At 35.7% G+C, this 13,279-nt stretch overlaps 1 protein-coding gene across 4 annotated transcripts in view; it reads left to right on the top strand.

Moving 5' to 3' along the window:
* CCDC171 (coiled-coil domain containing 171) overlaps positions 1-13,279 on the top strand; it is a 333,839-nt gene that overhangs the window by 147,407 nt on the left and 173,153 nt on the right. For all 4 annotated transcript variants that reach the window (XM_040240019.1, XM_040240011.1, XM_040239996.1 and 1 more), the window contains 2 exons: positions 12,255-12,478; positions 12,964-13,146. In XM_040240019.1, coding sequence (XP_040095953.1) covers positions 12,255-12,478; positions 12,964-13,146 — 407 coding nt within the window. The remainder of the gene's footprint in view (positions 1-12,254; positions 12,479-12,963; positions 13,147-13,279) is intronic.

The following is a 13,279-nucleotide window of genomic DNA, read 5'->3' as shown; positions in this document are numbered from 1 at the left end:
GAATTAATATGATAACGCTTGTTGAACATGTTGTATGGTACCTGGTGTATTCAGTTCAGTTCAGTCGCGTCCGACTCTTTGCGACCCCATGAATCGCAGCACGCCAGGCCTCCCTGTCTATCACCAGCTCTTGGAGTTCACTGAGACTCAGGTCCATCAAGTTGGTGATGCCATCCAGCCATCTCATCCTCTGTCGTCCCCTTCTCCTCCTGCCCCCAATCCCTCACAGCATCAGAGTCTTTTCCAATGAGTCAACTCTTCACATGAGGTGGCCAGAGTATTGGAGTTTCAGCTTCAGCATCATTCCTTCCAAAGAAATCCCAGGGCTGATCTCCTTCAGAATGGACTGATTGGATCTCCTTGCAGTCCAAGGGACTCTCAAGAGTCTTCTCCAACACCACAGTTCAGAAGTATCAATTCTTTGGCTCTCAGCTTTCTTCACAGTCCAACTCTCACATCCATAGATGACCACTGGAAAAACCATAGCCTTGACTAGACGGACCTTAGTCGGCAAAGTGATGTCTCTGCTTTTCAACATGCTATCTAGGTTGGTCTTAACTTTTCTTCCTGGTGTATAGTGGGTGGTAAAAAATTCTTGTTCCCTTACCCCCATCTCAGCATGAAAGCAGCATCTCGTGTTAATGAACATGAACAAATACATGTCTCCTGTATACACATTTTTTAAACTACTAATTATTAATTTTCTGTTCTAAAATTGCTTAAGTGCTATTATACAGTGGAGGCAACATGGTGTAGGGTTAAGTATGTATTCTTCCTGATTTTGAGTATTGACTCATGCTCACCATGTGACATGGGCAAGTTGTTTAAACTCTCTGTTCCCCAGTTTCTTTACTTGTAAAGTGGTAATAGGATTACTTTTCTCAGAATTGTTTAGAGGACTGAATGAGTTAATTTGTAAAGCACTTACTTGTCTTTGTTTTCTATTTTACTAACTTTCTTAGTTCAAATATTGGTCTTTATTTAGATTTATTGCATTAAATAATAATGAAATTTCATAAAAATGTAAATTTCAATTGAAAATACATTAGTTTATCTTAAAATTTCAAGGCCATTTACACATCCCTTACAGTTCCAATTGTTAAAACATGGTTTTGTTATAAATTAGTATACATATAAGGATTAAGAAAAAATTTCTCTCTATCCAGTCACCCTTCCTTCCTCCCTTCCATCTCTTGGAGTTTCCACCCACTCATCCATCCACTAACAGACTGATAAGTGATATAAATGATATCATAGGCTGCATGCTTTTTAATGTCTTCATTTAAAAATTATTTTGAAACAGCCTCAGACTTACGGAAAAGTTGCAGGTACACAACAGAGAATTATATTTGCTAAATGGTTTGCAAGCAAGTTGCTCACATGCTATTCCATTAGTTATTTCTGGTAATATTCTTCTAGAGAGTGATTGTGATATCTGGGTAATATATATTAGTTGGACGTTCCATCATCTGTTTAACCAATTTAAGATGTTTTCATGCTAGGCCAGGTATCAAGAATATCAGTTCAGCTTTGATTTGTAATCAATTCTTTGTCCCTTGAATCATCTAATACTGTGAGCTGTATCTTGATTCTTTCAGCCATGTGGGACAATGAAATGGCAGAATCTTGGGAACGTCTACTTAGTACATGTGAAAATTCAGAAATGAAAGAGAATATTTCTTAGAACTCTTTTTCTTTGTTTTCTCTTTATTTTTGTTTTTGAAGAACATGCTAAAAATTTAAATCATATTACTTGTCAGGACTATGTGTTGATGGCATCACTGTCACTTTTTTATTTACAGTATTGTGTTAGTTATGGCATCTGGTCACATCACTTCATGGGAAATAGATGGGGAAACAGTGGAAACAGTGTCAGACTTTATTTTTGGGGGCTCCAAAATCACTGCAGATGGTCACTGCAGCCATGAAATTAAAAGACACTTCTTGGAAGGAAAGTTATGACCAACCTAGATAGCATATTGAAAAGCAGAGACATTGCTTTGCCAACAAAGGTCCGTCTAGTGAAGGCTATTGTTTTTCCAGTGGTCATGTATGGATATGAGAGTTGGACTGTGAAGAAAGCTGAGTGCCGAAGAATTGATGATTTTGAGCTGTGGTGTTGGAGAAGACTCTTGAGAGTCCCTTGGACTGCAAGGAGATCCAACCAGTCCATCCTAAAGGAGATCAGTCCTGGGTGTTCATTGGAAGGACTGATGCTGAAGCTGAAACTCCAATACTTTGGCCACTTGATGTGAAGAGTTGACTCACTGGAAAAGACCGTGATGCCAGGAAGGATTGGGGGCAGGAGGAGAAGGGGTCTACAGAAGATGAGATGGCTGGATGGCATCACTGACTCGATGGACATGAGTTTGAGTGAACTCCGGGAGTTGGTGGTGGACAGGGAGGCCTGGCGTGCTGCGATTCATGGGGTCGTGAAGGGTCGGACATGACTGAGCGACTGAACTGAACTGATTGTGTTAGTTTCTGGTACATAGCAAAGTGATTCATACATATATACACACACGTACATATATATGCTTTTTCGTATTCTTTTCTTTATGTTCATTATAGAATATTGAGTACAGTTCTCTGTGCTATAAAGTAGATCTTTGTTGTTTCTCTCTTTTATATATGTAGTAGTTCATATCTGGGTTTCCCTGGTAGCTCAGTTGGTACATAAAACCACCTGTAATGCTGGAGACCTGGGTTCAGTCCCTGGATTGGGAAGATCCCCTGGAGAAGGGAACAGCTGTCCACTCCAGTGTTCTGGCCTGGAGAATTCCATGGACAGATAGTGCATGGGGTCGCAAGGAGTCGGACATGAATGACGTCTGCTTGTCCAAAACTCCCAGTTCATCCCTCCCCCTCGCCCTTTCCTAACCATAAGTTTATTTTCTGTGTCAGTGAGTCTGTTTCTGTTTTGCAGATAAGTTCATTTGTATCATATTTTAGATTCCACATATAAGCAATATCATATATTTGACTTTCTGACTTACTTAGTAGGCAGTCTCTAGCTCCATTCATGTTTGTGGCAAATGGCATTATTTCATTCATTTTCACTTTTTTTCTTTTTAGCTCCAGGAAAGCTAGTACCTGTATGGCAATACCAAGTAGTAACTTCTAATATATTAAATAGTAGTTATTGCTTCTCCTGTTATCTTTGTTCACAGCTTAAATATATCAGTACAGTACTCTTTTAGAAAGTTAGGTGCTTATCTTTTTTAGAGTGAGTTCTGAATTAAACTATTAATATTTATAGGAGAGAAAATTAAACATTGGATATATAATAGAACATTGATTAGGAACCTGAATTCTAAATTTGAATCTGGGTTTCACTGCTTACTACATGTGTGTCATTGGGAAAATCACTTCATCCTTTTTCATTCTCACTATCTGTATCTGTAAATTTTGGCCAAGGAAAGTTCCTAGCTCATAGTTATTCAGAGTAAATGCATCTTTCCAAGTCCCTTGTATATGTCATTTTCCAATAAATGTCATTTTATCTTTTTTTTGTATCCTGATGTCTCAGTGGAACCTGTATATTACTGTATACCTTTTCGTGAAGCTATAAGTTCAACAATGGTGACTTGAATTCACTACTCAGAAAGTGAAGTGGTTGCTAAAGGTAGTTGGCCCTGCTGCCTTCTTAAACTTTGACAATGTATTTATAGGCAGTGGGCAAAGACCCCGGTTTCCATGTTGTCTCTGTAAATACTGGACAGGTGGCAACCTTCTTGCCTTCATTAAAGTGTTTGCCCACTTGAGATAAATTGCCTCTTCCAGGTATCCAAATGGTGTGCCTGCAAGAGATCATTTACCTCAAACAGGGGAGAATGTTACTTCCACTGAAGGGCTAGGATATCAATCATGATAGGAATGGACTGAAGAACCCTATAGATAGCTCAACTTTTTAATGTAACTTGTTCAGACCGAACATATTTCTCAACATATAAACAAATGTGCTAATTTGCTTTGAAATATCTCTGAATAAATACAGGTGTAACTGATTATGAATAGAATGTTCATGCATTTTGTTATACACTTCAATTTTTAGTGAATCTTAATTATCTAGAAGATAGATGACTCAGATATACATGCCCCTGCTATCACTACTCACAACTTTCTTTTGTTGTATACTTTACGTTAACTTCGTAGAGGTCATAGCAGCTCTTTCACTCAAAACTCAGAAATCCAGGCTGTCTTTGGCACAACTTTGAGGTTTCATATTAGGAAGTTCAAAGTGGCAAGTAAAGATATTTGTATTAGCAAGTAGTTATTGGTTTATATTTTAAAACTTAAAGACTTTATTGAATCCTAACAAAGAGTACAAAGAAATGTGTCGAAGGGTCGAAGAGCCACACTCGAAGTGTGGCTGTGGACCAACAGCCTCAGCATTAACAATGATATGCCAGAAGTGCAATCTCATGCCAGAATGTGTGTTCTAAAAAGATGGTCTATATACACAGTAAAGTGTGAGAAGAAGTAATTTACAGAATTTTGTTACACACCTAATGTCATTCATATCTCAAACAAGTACAGTCTGACCAGGGATCATTTTTAACTCTTGAGCTACTCGTGTCTCCTTTGAAGGAAGCCACATTTAACTTCCCGACGTGTATTTTGTGGCTTTAAAAATGATTATGTTTGCCTTTCCCCATATTCTTCAAACATTTTGAGAATTTTCAAGCATACATAAAATTTGAAAGGATTTTATAATGAACAGCTATTTTGTTTTTTTAAATTAAAATTTATTTGCCTGTCATTTTTAAGAATACTTCTGAATGAATGATTTATCTTTGGAAGTGTTTGTGACCATGTCAAATTCCAGTGTCACACTTCCATAGAGTATATTTATTAGTTAAAATAATTTACAAGGTCAAAATTATTTTAAGAAACATATATGAAGCTTTAATATATTTTGCAACTTACAGATAGTTTGTGGAAACTTTTAGGAGCCATAGAAAATTTGATTGAATATCCGGATACTATCTAACAAAGCAGCACAATTGTTTTTTAAGATTTTTTTATAAAAGAACAAAAGAAAAAATTTCCTCTCAGATCTATTCTAAAATAATACATGTGTATTAAAAGTATTTTTAACCCCTACCTTGTTCCAGAAAAAAGTTATGGCCGCATATAGGTATTTATAAAATATCACTTTAAGTAAAAATAGCTTCTGTAATCCCTCTCTGAGAGTATGATTAATATTTGTGTGTACTTCTTTCAAATTCTGTTTATATTTCAATATGACCAGATCATCCTATGTGCCATTTTTGTTGTTCTTTTTTCATCACTTATTTTCAGTCACTAATAATTGTATAATCTTATTGGCTGTTGTAAGGGTTTAAATGAGTTATTGCATGCTGGAGGTGCTTGGTTTGTCACATGTCTTTGTATCAGCAGTATTAGTCTTCGTTTTTTACTTTATGGATCAGCTCTTTAGCTTGGTATACAAAACCCTTCTTGATCTGATTTTCATGTTTTTGTATAGTTTCACCTCTCTGCACTCTCATTAATAAACCTACAGTTCAGCTAAACTGAACTGCCTGCTGTTACCCAGATATAGGATGCTCTGTTATGTCTCCAAACATGCAGAGCAAACTGTTTTTTTTTTTTTTTTGCTACTAGACCCTAAGAGGAATTTATTACATGGATTATCATATTGGAAATATTGAATAACCTCACAGTTTATATCTTTAAAAGCTGCTTCATGAAGATACAGAAGTTTTTTTCTTCCTAGTGTTACTTATCTTCAGTGAAAACTGAGAGCATATTATAATAGTTTTTAGAGTGAAGTAGTCCAGGGATGTAGCTTCCTTATTATTTAACCTGATGGAAAAGTAGAGGCTCAAGGATGCAGATTTATGATTGAGTAGTATATTTATTAGATAAGGTGTGTCAGTTGCTCAGTCGTGTCTTACTCTTCGCGACCCCATGGACTATAGCCCACCATCCTCCTCTGCCCACAGAATTCCAAAATACTGCACTGGGTAGCCATTCCATTCTCCAGGGGATCTTCCCAACACAGGGACAGCACCTGAGTCTCCTGAACTGCACGCATATTCTTTAATCTGGGGTTCACAGAACCTTTCTCAAAATGGTCCAGGGATAGAATTCAGAGGGGGAGTATTGATGGACGTGAATGAAAAATAATCACATCTTGGTTTACTAACCGTTGGGCTTCCCTTGTAGCTCAGTTGGTAGAGAATCTGCCTGCAGTACAGGAGACCTTACTGGGTTTGATCCTTGGATTGGGAAGATCCGCTGGAGAAGGAAATGGCAACCCACTCCAGTATCCTTGCCTGGAAAATCTCATGGACACAGGAGCCTGGTGGGCTGCAGTCCATGGGGTCACAGAGTTGGGCACGACTGAGCGACTAACATTTACTAACCGTTAATGAACTTCAACATTTCCTTCAGTTATGCATGGTGATGACGGACCATGATAATATTAACAGCATGGTGACTTAGTTACTAATTAAAATTACAATATAGTTACAACTATCTCTAGATATTGTTTATGCTCATCTTTTGGTGGTCAGTAATAGATTATCACACACATGGTTTGTTATCAGTCTTCTATGTATAGCTGGATACTGGTGCAGTGCTGCTGCTGCTGAGTCGCTTCAGTCGTGTCCGACTCTGTGCGACCCCACAGACGGGCTCCCACCCGTCTTCTATATTCTTCATTCTGTGTTGCTTTTCAGGATTCCCTACGTAAAAACTTCTGTTACTTCTTTGAAAGAGCAACCTGTAAGCACTTGGAAACAGTTCAGAACTCTTTCAAAAGTGTTGTTCCTTCTGTCTTCATAGCATCTAATGCGAATCATAGATTCACAATCTTTTTAACTTTGTGAATTTATTGAATAGATTGACTTAGCCAAAGATGAACTCACTGAATTTTTTTTTTTGAACTCACTGAATTTTGAACAAAAACTTTCCACAATAGATTAAAAAAAATTTTTCATTGAAATATAGTTGATTTACAGTGTTATATTCAGATTTATAGCAAATAGATTCAGTTATACATATATTATTTATCATTTTTTTCCTTATAGATTATTACAAAATGCTGAGTATAGTTCCTTGTGCTATACAGTTAGTCACTGTTGGTTATCTTCTTTATATATAGTAGTGTATATATGGAGAAGGCAATGGCACCCCACTCCAGTACTCTTGCCTGGAAAATCCCATGGACGGAGAAGACTGGTAGGCTGCAGTCCATAGGGTCACTAAGAGTCAGACACGACTGAGCGACTTCACTTTCACTTTTCACTTTCATGCATTAGAGAAGGAAATGGCAACCCACTCCAGTGTTCTTGCCTGGAGAATCCCAGGGACGGGGGAGTATGGGGGGCTGCGGTCTATGGGATCGCACAGAGTCGGACACAACTGAAGTGACTTAGCAGCAGCAGCAGCAGCAGCAGTGTATACATGTTAAGAATTTGAAAGCCTTGGTGTATTCTAATATTTTTTGAGAAATGCCTACCTCTGCCTTGTAAAGTGAACTATAGGAACTTTAATTACATTTGTAGCAGTATATACTGTGGGTTAGGATTTTCATCACTTCTAAATATATTAAAAAAAAAAATTGATGCGAGCCTGACATGTTTAATGCCTTCATAAAGATCAGCTCATAGGTCAAGTTTCTTAGTATAGCTAAGCAACAACTTTCACATGCTAATTTAAAAATATTAATTTTAATTAGTCTATTTTAAATTGGACTTCCCTGGTGGCTCAGATGGTAAAGCATCTGTCTGCAATGTGGGAGACCTGGGTTCCATCCCTGGGTAGGGAAGATTCCCTGGAGAAGGAAATGGCAACCCATTCCAGTACTCTTGCCTGGAAAATCCCATGGACGGAGGAGCTTGGTGCAGGCTGCTGTCCATGGGGTTGCAAAGAGTCGGGCTCGACTGAGCGACTTCACTTTATATCATCTTATGTCTAGTACATTCAGTTCAGTTCAGTCACTTAGTTGTATCTGACTCTCTGAGACCCCATGTCCTGCAGCACCCCAGGCTTCCCTGTCTATCACCAGCTCCCAGAGTCTACTCAAACTCATGTCCATCGCATTGGGAATATCATCCAACCATCTCATCCTCTGTCATCCCCTCTCTTCCTACCTTCAATCATTCCCAGCATCAGGGTCTTTTCCAATGAGTCAGTTCTTTGAATAAGGTGGCCAGAGTATTGGAGTTTCAGCTTCAGCATCAGTCCTTCCAATGAATATTCAGGATTGATTTCCTTTAGAATTGACAGGTTGGATCTCATGAACCTTAAAATCGTTTGATAACTGCATTTTAATAAAATTTACTTTCATTGTAATTCTGTATATTTTAACTTAACATGTTTAAAAGTATTATTATAAGAAAGGGATCCATAGGTTTTATCAGGCTACCAAAGGTATAGATGGGACAAAAATGACCAATAACTCCCTGCTTTTGATAATCATTCCCCTCAATAGCATTTGTCTAAGTCAAGGTATGTTTTTGAGTACTCCTGTTATTGGTCATTTATATCTATAGTATTATTTATAAATAACACTGATAGAAACAAGAGCTACTGATTTTTAATCAGTGTTATAGATCCCATCTCCACATTGCTTAGCACAGTATCTTCATACATATGAGTTGCTCTATTGCTAGCTGTTTAATGAATGAATGAGGAAGGCAGTTACACAGTGCTTTTTTTTTTTTTTTTTCAAAAAAGCTTTATTTATTTCGGTTGCACCCTGTGGCATGTGGGTTCTTAGTTCTTCAACCAGGGATCAAACTTGTACCCCATGCACTGGAAGTGTGTTAACCACTGGACCACTGGGGAAGTCCCAGTATACAGTGCTTTTTAAAATATTTGTGTTATTTCTGTAAAAGTGTTTGTGCATGATATAAAAACTTGACACAGTATAGAAACTTGCACCGAAGAAATAAAAGTCACCCAAAAGGCTATCCCTATCATTCTTAACACTTTAATAATTTCTACAAATCTTCCAGACATGTGTATAAACATATATACACACCAACACATGCAGTTTTATATGAGGAAATCATATAATCATGTCTCATTATAATTTTTTTTCTACTCACTGGAAAATAAATTTCTGTGTCAGTAAGATAAGTGTACTTCATTAATTTTATCTGATCACATACTACTCCAGTATTCTTGCCTGGAGAATTCCATGAACAGAGGAGTCTGGTGGGCTACGGTCCATGGGGATCACAGAGTTGAACATGACTCAGCGATTAACACTTTTACTTTTTGCTTATTCTATTGTTTATATGTCTATAGTTTACTCTGAGAATTCCCTATTGATGGATATTGACATTTTTTCATATTTTTTTCTATTTTAAGTAATATTATAATAAACTATGCTGTGATTAGCATATTGTACATAAAAGCATTTTATACTTGTGAAATAATTTCCTTTGCTAAGTCCTAAGAAATGAGTTTGGATGTTTTACATTTGGAAATTATAGTCTGTCTTCCTTTCATAAAAGTTTCTTTGCATTACACTTCCATGAACAGTACTTAGAATTCTGATTTTCACATTATATCTTTGGTACACAGAGTTTTGATAGTCTTTTTCATCTTTATCAATTTGAAAGAGGAAAGAAAGCTCTATATTATTCCTTATTTATAATTTTGTTTGTTAGGTTGCATATCTTTTCATTTGTTCTATACCCATTCATATTCTTTTACAGATTAACTTATTATGTTCATATATGGGTGTGTGTGTTTGTTTTATATATAAGAACTCCTTGTATATCACGCATATTAGCATTAAGACTAGTGATCGAAACAATTCTCTATGAACTTTTGAGGATATTAACCTTAGTCATGCAATATTGCCCCTTCTATTGGAAAAGGTAATTGCAGAACCTAGAGTCCTCTTCTTTCTTGAAAGACATATGCTGTTAGATAGGGGAAGTGACTAACACATGTATTTAGCGTAAACAAGAATTTGTTAAATGTAACAAGTCAAACAGTTTAAACAGTCTAGACAAGTTTAGACATGAGGAATTTCAGTGACTTTATTTTCCCCCTTATTTCTGTATCATTACACAAATAGTTCTACAACTATGTCACTAGAGGATTTTTTGTTTCTTCATTTGTTTAATATTGAATTAATTGTACTCTATACTGTATGATGTGAAGTAAATTGTAAAAACACTTCTTATTCATCAAAGCATAAATTATTTATAAAATAATATGCTTTCTGTAATTCATCGAAAGTAGCAGTCAGAAACTTGGAGGGTATGCCTCTCTCCCACTTCTTAAAAATTCAAAAGAATGCCTTGTGAAATTATTTTGCCACTTAATTTCACCTCTCAGAGTGGTTAGTGTTAGTGCCACTTAATTTCACCTCTCAGCAATGTGTTGTGTAGAAAAAACCCTACCATTCATTAAAATTTAATTATAATTGATTTTTCTTCTAAAGGGTAAAAGGTTTATTACCTTTGTATTCCTGAAAATTTCTTCACAATGAGCCTTTAATCTCATTTATTTAGAAAGAAATAACTTTTGACGTACTGTAAAAGCTAATGTTAATCAACTTCTCTTGGTATCATTGAATGCATTCTTGTATTCAACATTGTTGCAGCTACTATAGAAGCGAAAAGAAATATAACTTAATCCAACAAACCTGTTAAAAATACCTATATATACTAGACTGGCACTGTGAAGACAAAAAAAGTTTACTAGATGAAAATAATTAAGGAGTTGCAAGCTTGCTGGAGAAATAGGGAGTGCATATATAGACATCGGAATTGATGTGTTATATTGAATGTTATAATAAATAAATATTACTGTTTATTCAATTATTTAACCTGTTAAATACATCCCATAGTTTTGTAACTCTTTACAGTGTTCTGCATTATGTGTTTATTCTACATAAAGCTACTAAATTTTTTTATTCATGATTTATTTAAGGAATCTGTTATGAAAAGAACTGTGTATTGTAATCATACTTTGTGTGCCTTCTGTCCATGGGCTTCTCAGAGAACATATCTATGACAGAGGACATATTTTAAATTTACTTTTCCTTATGTTCTTAGAAGCCAAAGCATCAACAGCTGAAAGAAATCAGTTCTACATGAAGGATGTTTTTTCCATGTAGATGTTGTATTAGAGGTTTTTTTTTTTTTTTTTGTATAAGAGTTTTATACTTTTATCCAATTAACAACTTCTAGTTTACATGTAACTTCTAAGCAATGTGGTTCTCTGGTTCTAACTGCCGCATAAATTGAAAAATTAATCTTGCCTTTCGTAAACTGAGGAATAAAGAAATAAAACAGGCTCAAATTTTTGAACATAGAGCTTCTGTGAGATGACAGTTTCTGACACAGAAAACCACTGATGGCCCAGCTTCTCAGTCCGCGCTACTCTGCAGTGCCCAGCCGTGTGTGTTCTTAGAATCATGAAACACTTTTCTCTTGGAGAAAACTGGCCAAATACTCTTTTTGCTCTTCTGATGTGTAGACAAGATTTAAATTAACTCCCAACAGCAGAGGAGCTTGAAATGTAGAGTGGTATACTACTTTATTTAAACAGTCTCTTCACGTTTGTCATTTTACATGGATAGTATCGTCAGACAAGTAATCAGATGAAGACCTGCCTAGCAGAGGGAAAACTAAATTACACGACTTTTATTAAGGCATAAATAAACCTATTAACCATTGTCTGGAATACCAATTAGTAGAAAGAACACTGACAATTTTATTTATCAAACATTAAACACAATTATTAATTGCAGACCTGATGAATCTAGCAGCTAGCAGGCCATGTTGGGTATGCTGGGACCTTAAGTCCATTATATGAGGGGAATGATTACCAAAATCCTCTGGGAAAATGAGTAATTGTAGTTGTAAAATTTTAATTGCCTTGGAATAAGGAAAATTATATTTTCTGATAACATAAATAGTGTGACATTACGGTAATCTTCAGTAGCTATAAATAGAAAATGAATTTGTTAGGTTTTAAAACAAAAGATTGATGATGACTTTTTAGTGTCATAGTGTTTAGTATGTAGGAATACTGTAAATACATGCAGATTTTCTTTAGGTACATTATTTAGTAGGTAAGCTGTTTCCTACTCAGTGAAAATTAATATCGGAGGGAGCTTCTTGAATGGATTGCTATTGGTTAATAGGAATTATATAATTGAGAAAATATTTTCATTATGTTGTGATTGGCAGTATTGTGAAATGAACATGCAACAAGTCCCGTTTTTCTGTGCCTTTTTTTTTTTTCTTTTGAAGATCCAAATTCCAGAATTTGTGGACATTTACTTATAGGGGCAGCCAAGAATTCTTTTGCGAAACTCATGGATAAAATTAGTCTGGCAATGGACAGTATACCTTTGCACAACAGGAGTATTACATATGTAGAAAAAGACTCCCTGGTTCAGAGGCTGGCCCGTGGACTTCATAAAGTAAACACATTGGCCCTGAAATATGGTCTGCAAGGCCATGTGCCCATTTTGGTATGTATGCAATTTCATTAAATAGGGATTTTAGAACTTGTAAATTTAATTCAAAATCAAGTTTATTTGTAGCTTAAATTAGTTGCATACAAATGTATGCAAATTCTTTTAGATTTCATGTAATCATTTAATATGATAAATGAAAGCACCTCCAAATAAGTGTCAATAATATCAAAATACAAAAGTTCTGGCATGAGTTCTGAATTTACTGTTCTCTGTAAGTATACTACAACAGAATTGTGTAAGAATTAATTGGTTATTACATTTTCTAGTCATGTAGATTATTTCTTTCCTTTATTACATGTAAGGCATGTTATTGGTCACATAAAAAATAAAGCTTTCACTTAAACAAGTTTTACTACTAAGAGCTGATATTATTATCTGGGTATCCCAAGTTACATTTAATTTGGGAAAATGGTCATTGCTGTGGACTTCTTAGAAAATCTGTAGTGACTTCTTGTAAAATTGCTCTTGTTTGACAACAGAAAAGCACAGCATCATTACAGAAGCAAATATTTGGATTTACACAAAGGCTGCATGCAGCAGAAGTGGAGCGTCGTTCACTGCGCTTAGAGGTCACAGAGCTGAAACGGAATCTGAATGAAATGAAGAAGGAGCTTGACAAAACCCAGGGTCTCCAAATGCAATTAAATGAATTTAAGCAGTCTGTAAGTATATATGATTTTAAAAACCATTGCTTCGGTAAGTGCTTCTCTGATATTAAATATATATTGTATACATATAATATGTATATTAAATGTCAGAGAGCAAATGCATGTTTGTTTTTATTATTTTTTTTAT

The sequence above is a fragment of the Oryx dammah genome, unplaced genomic scaffold (genome assembly GCF_014754425.2).
Source record: "Oryx dammah isolate SB20612 unplaced genomic scaffold, SCBI_Odam_1.1 HiC_scaffold_1, whole genome shotgun sequence".
In the NCBI taxonomy this organism is placed as follows: Eukaryota; Metazoa; Chordata; class Mammalia; order Artiodactyla; family Bovidae; genus Oryx; species Oryx dammah.
This window is presented reverse-complemented; position numbering and strand designations above follow the sequence as displayed.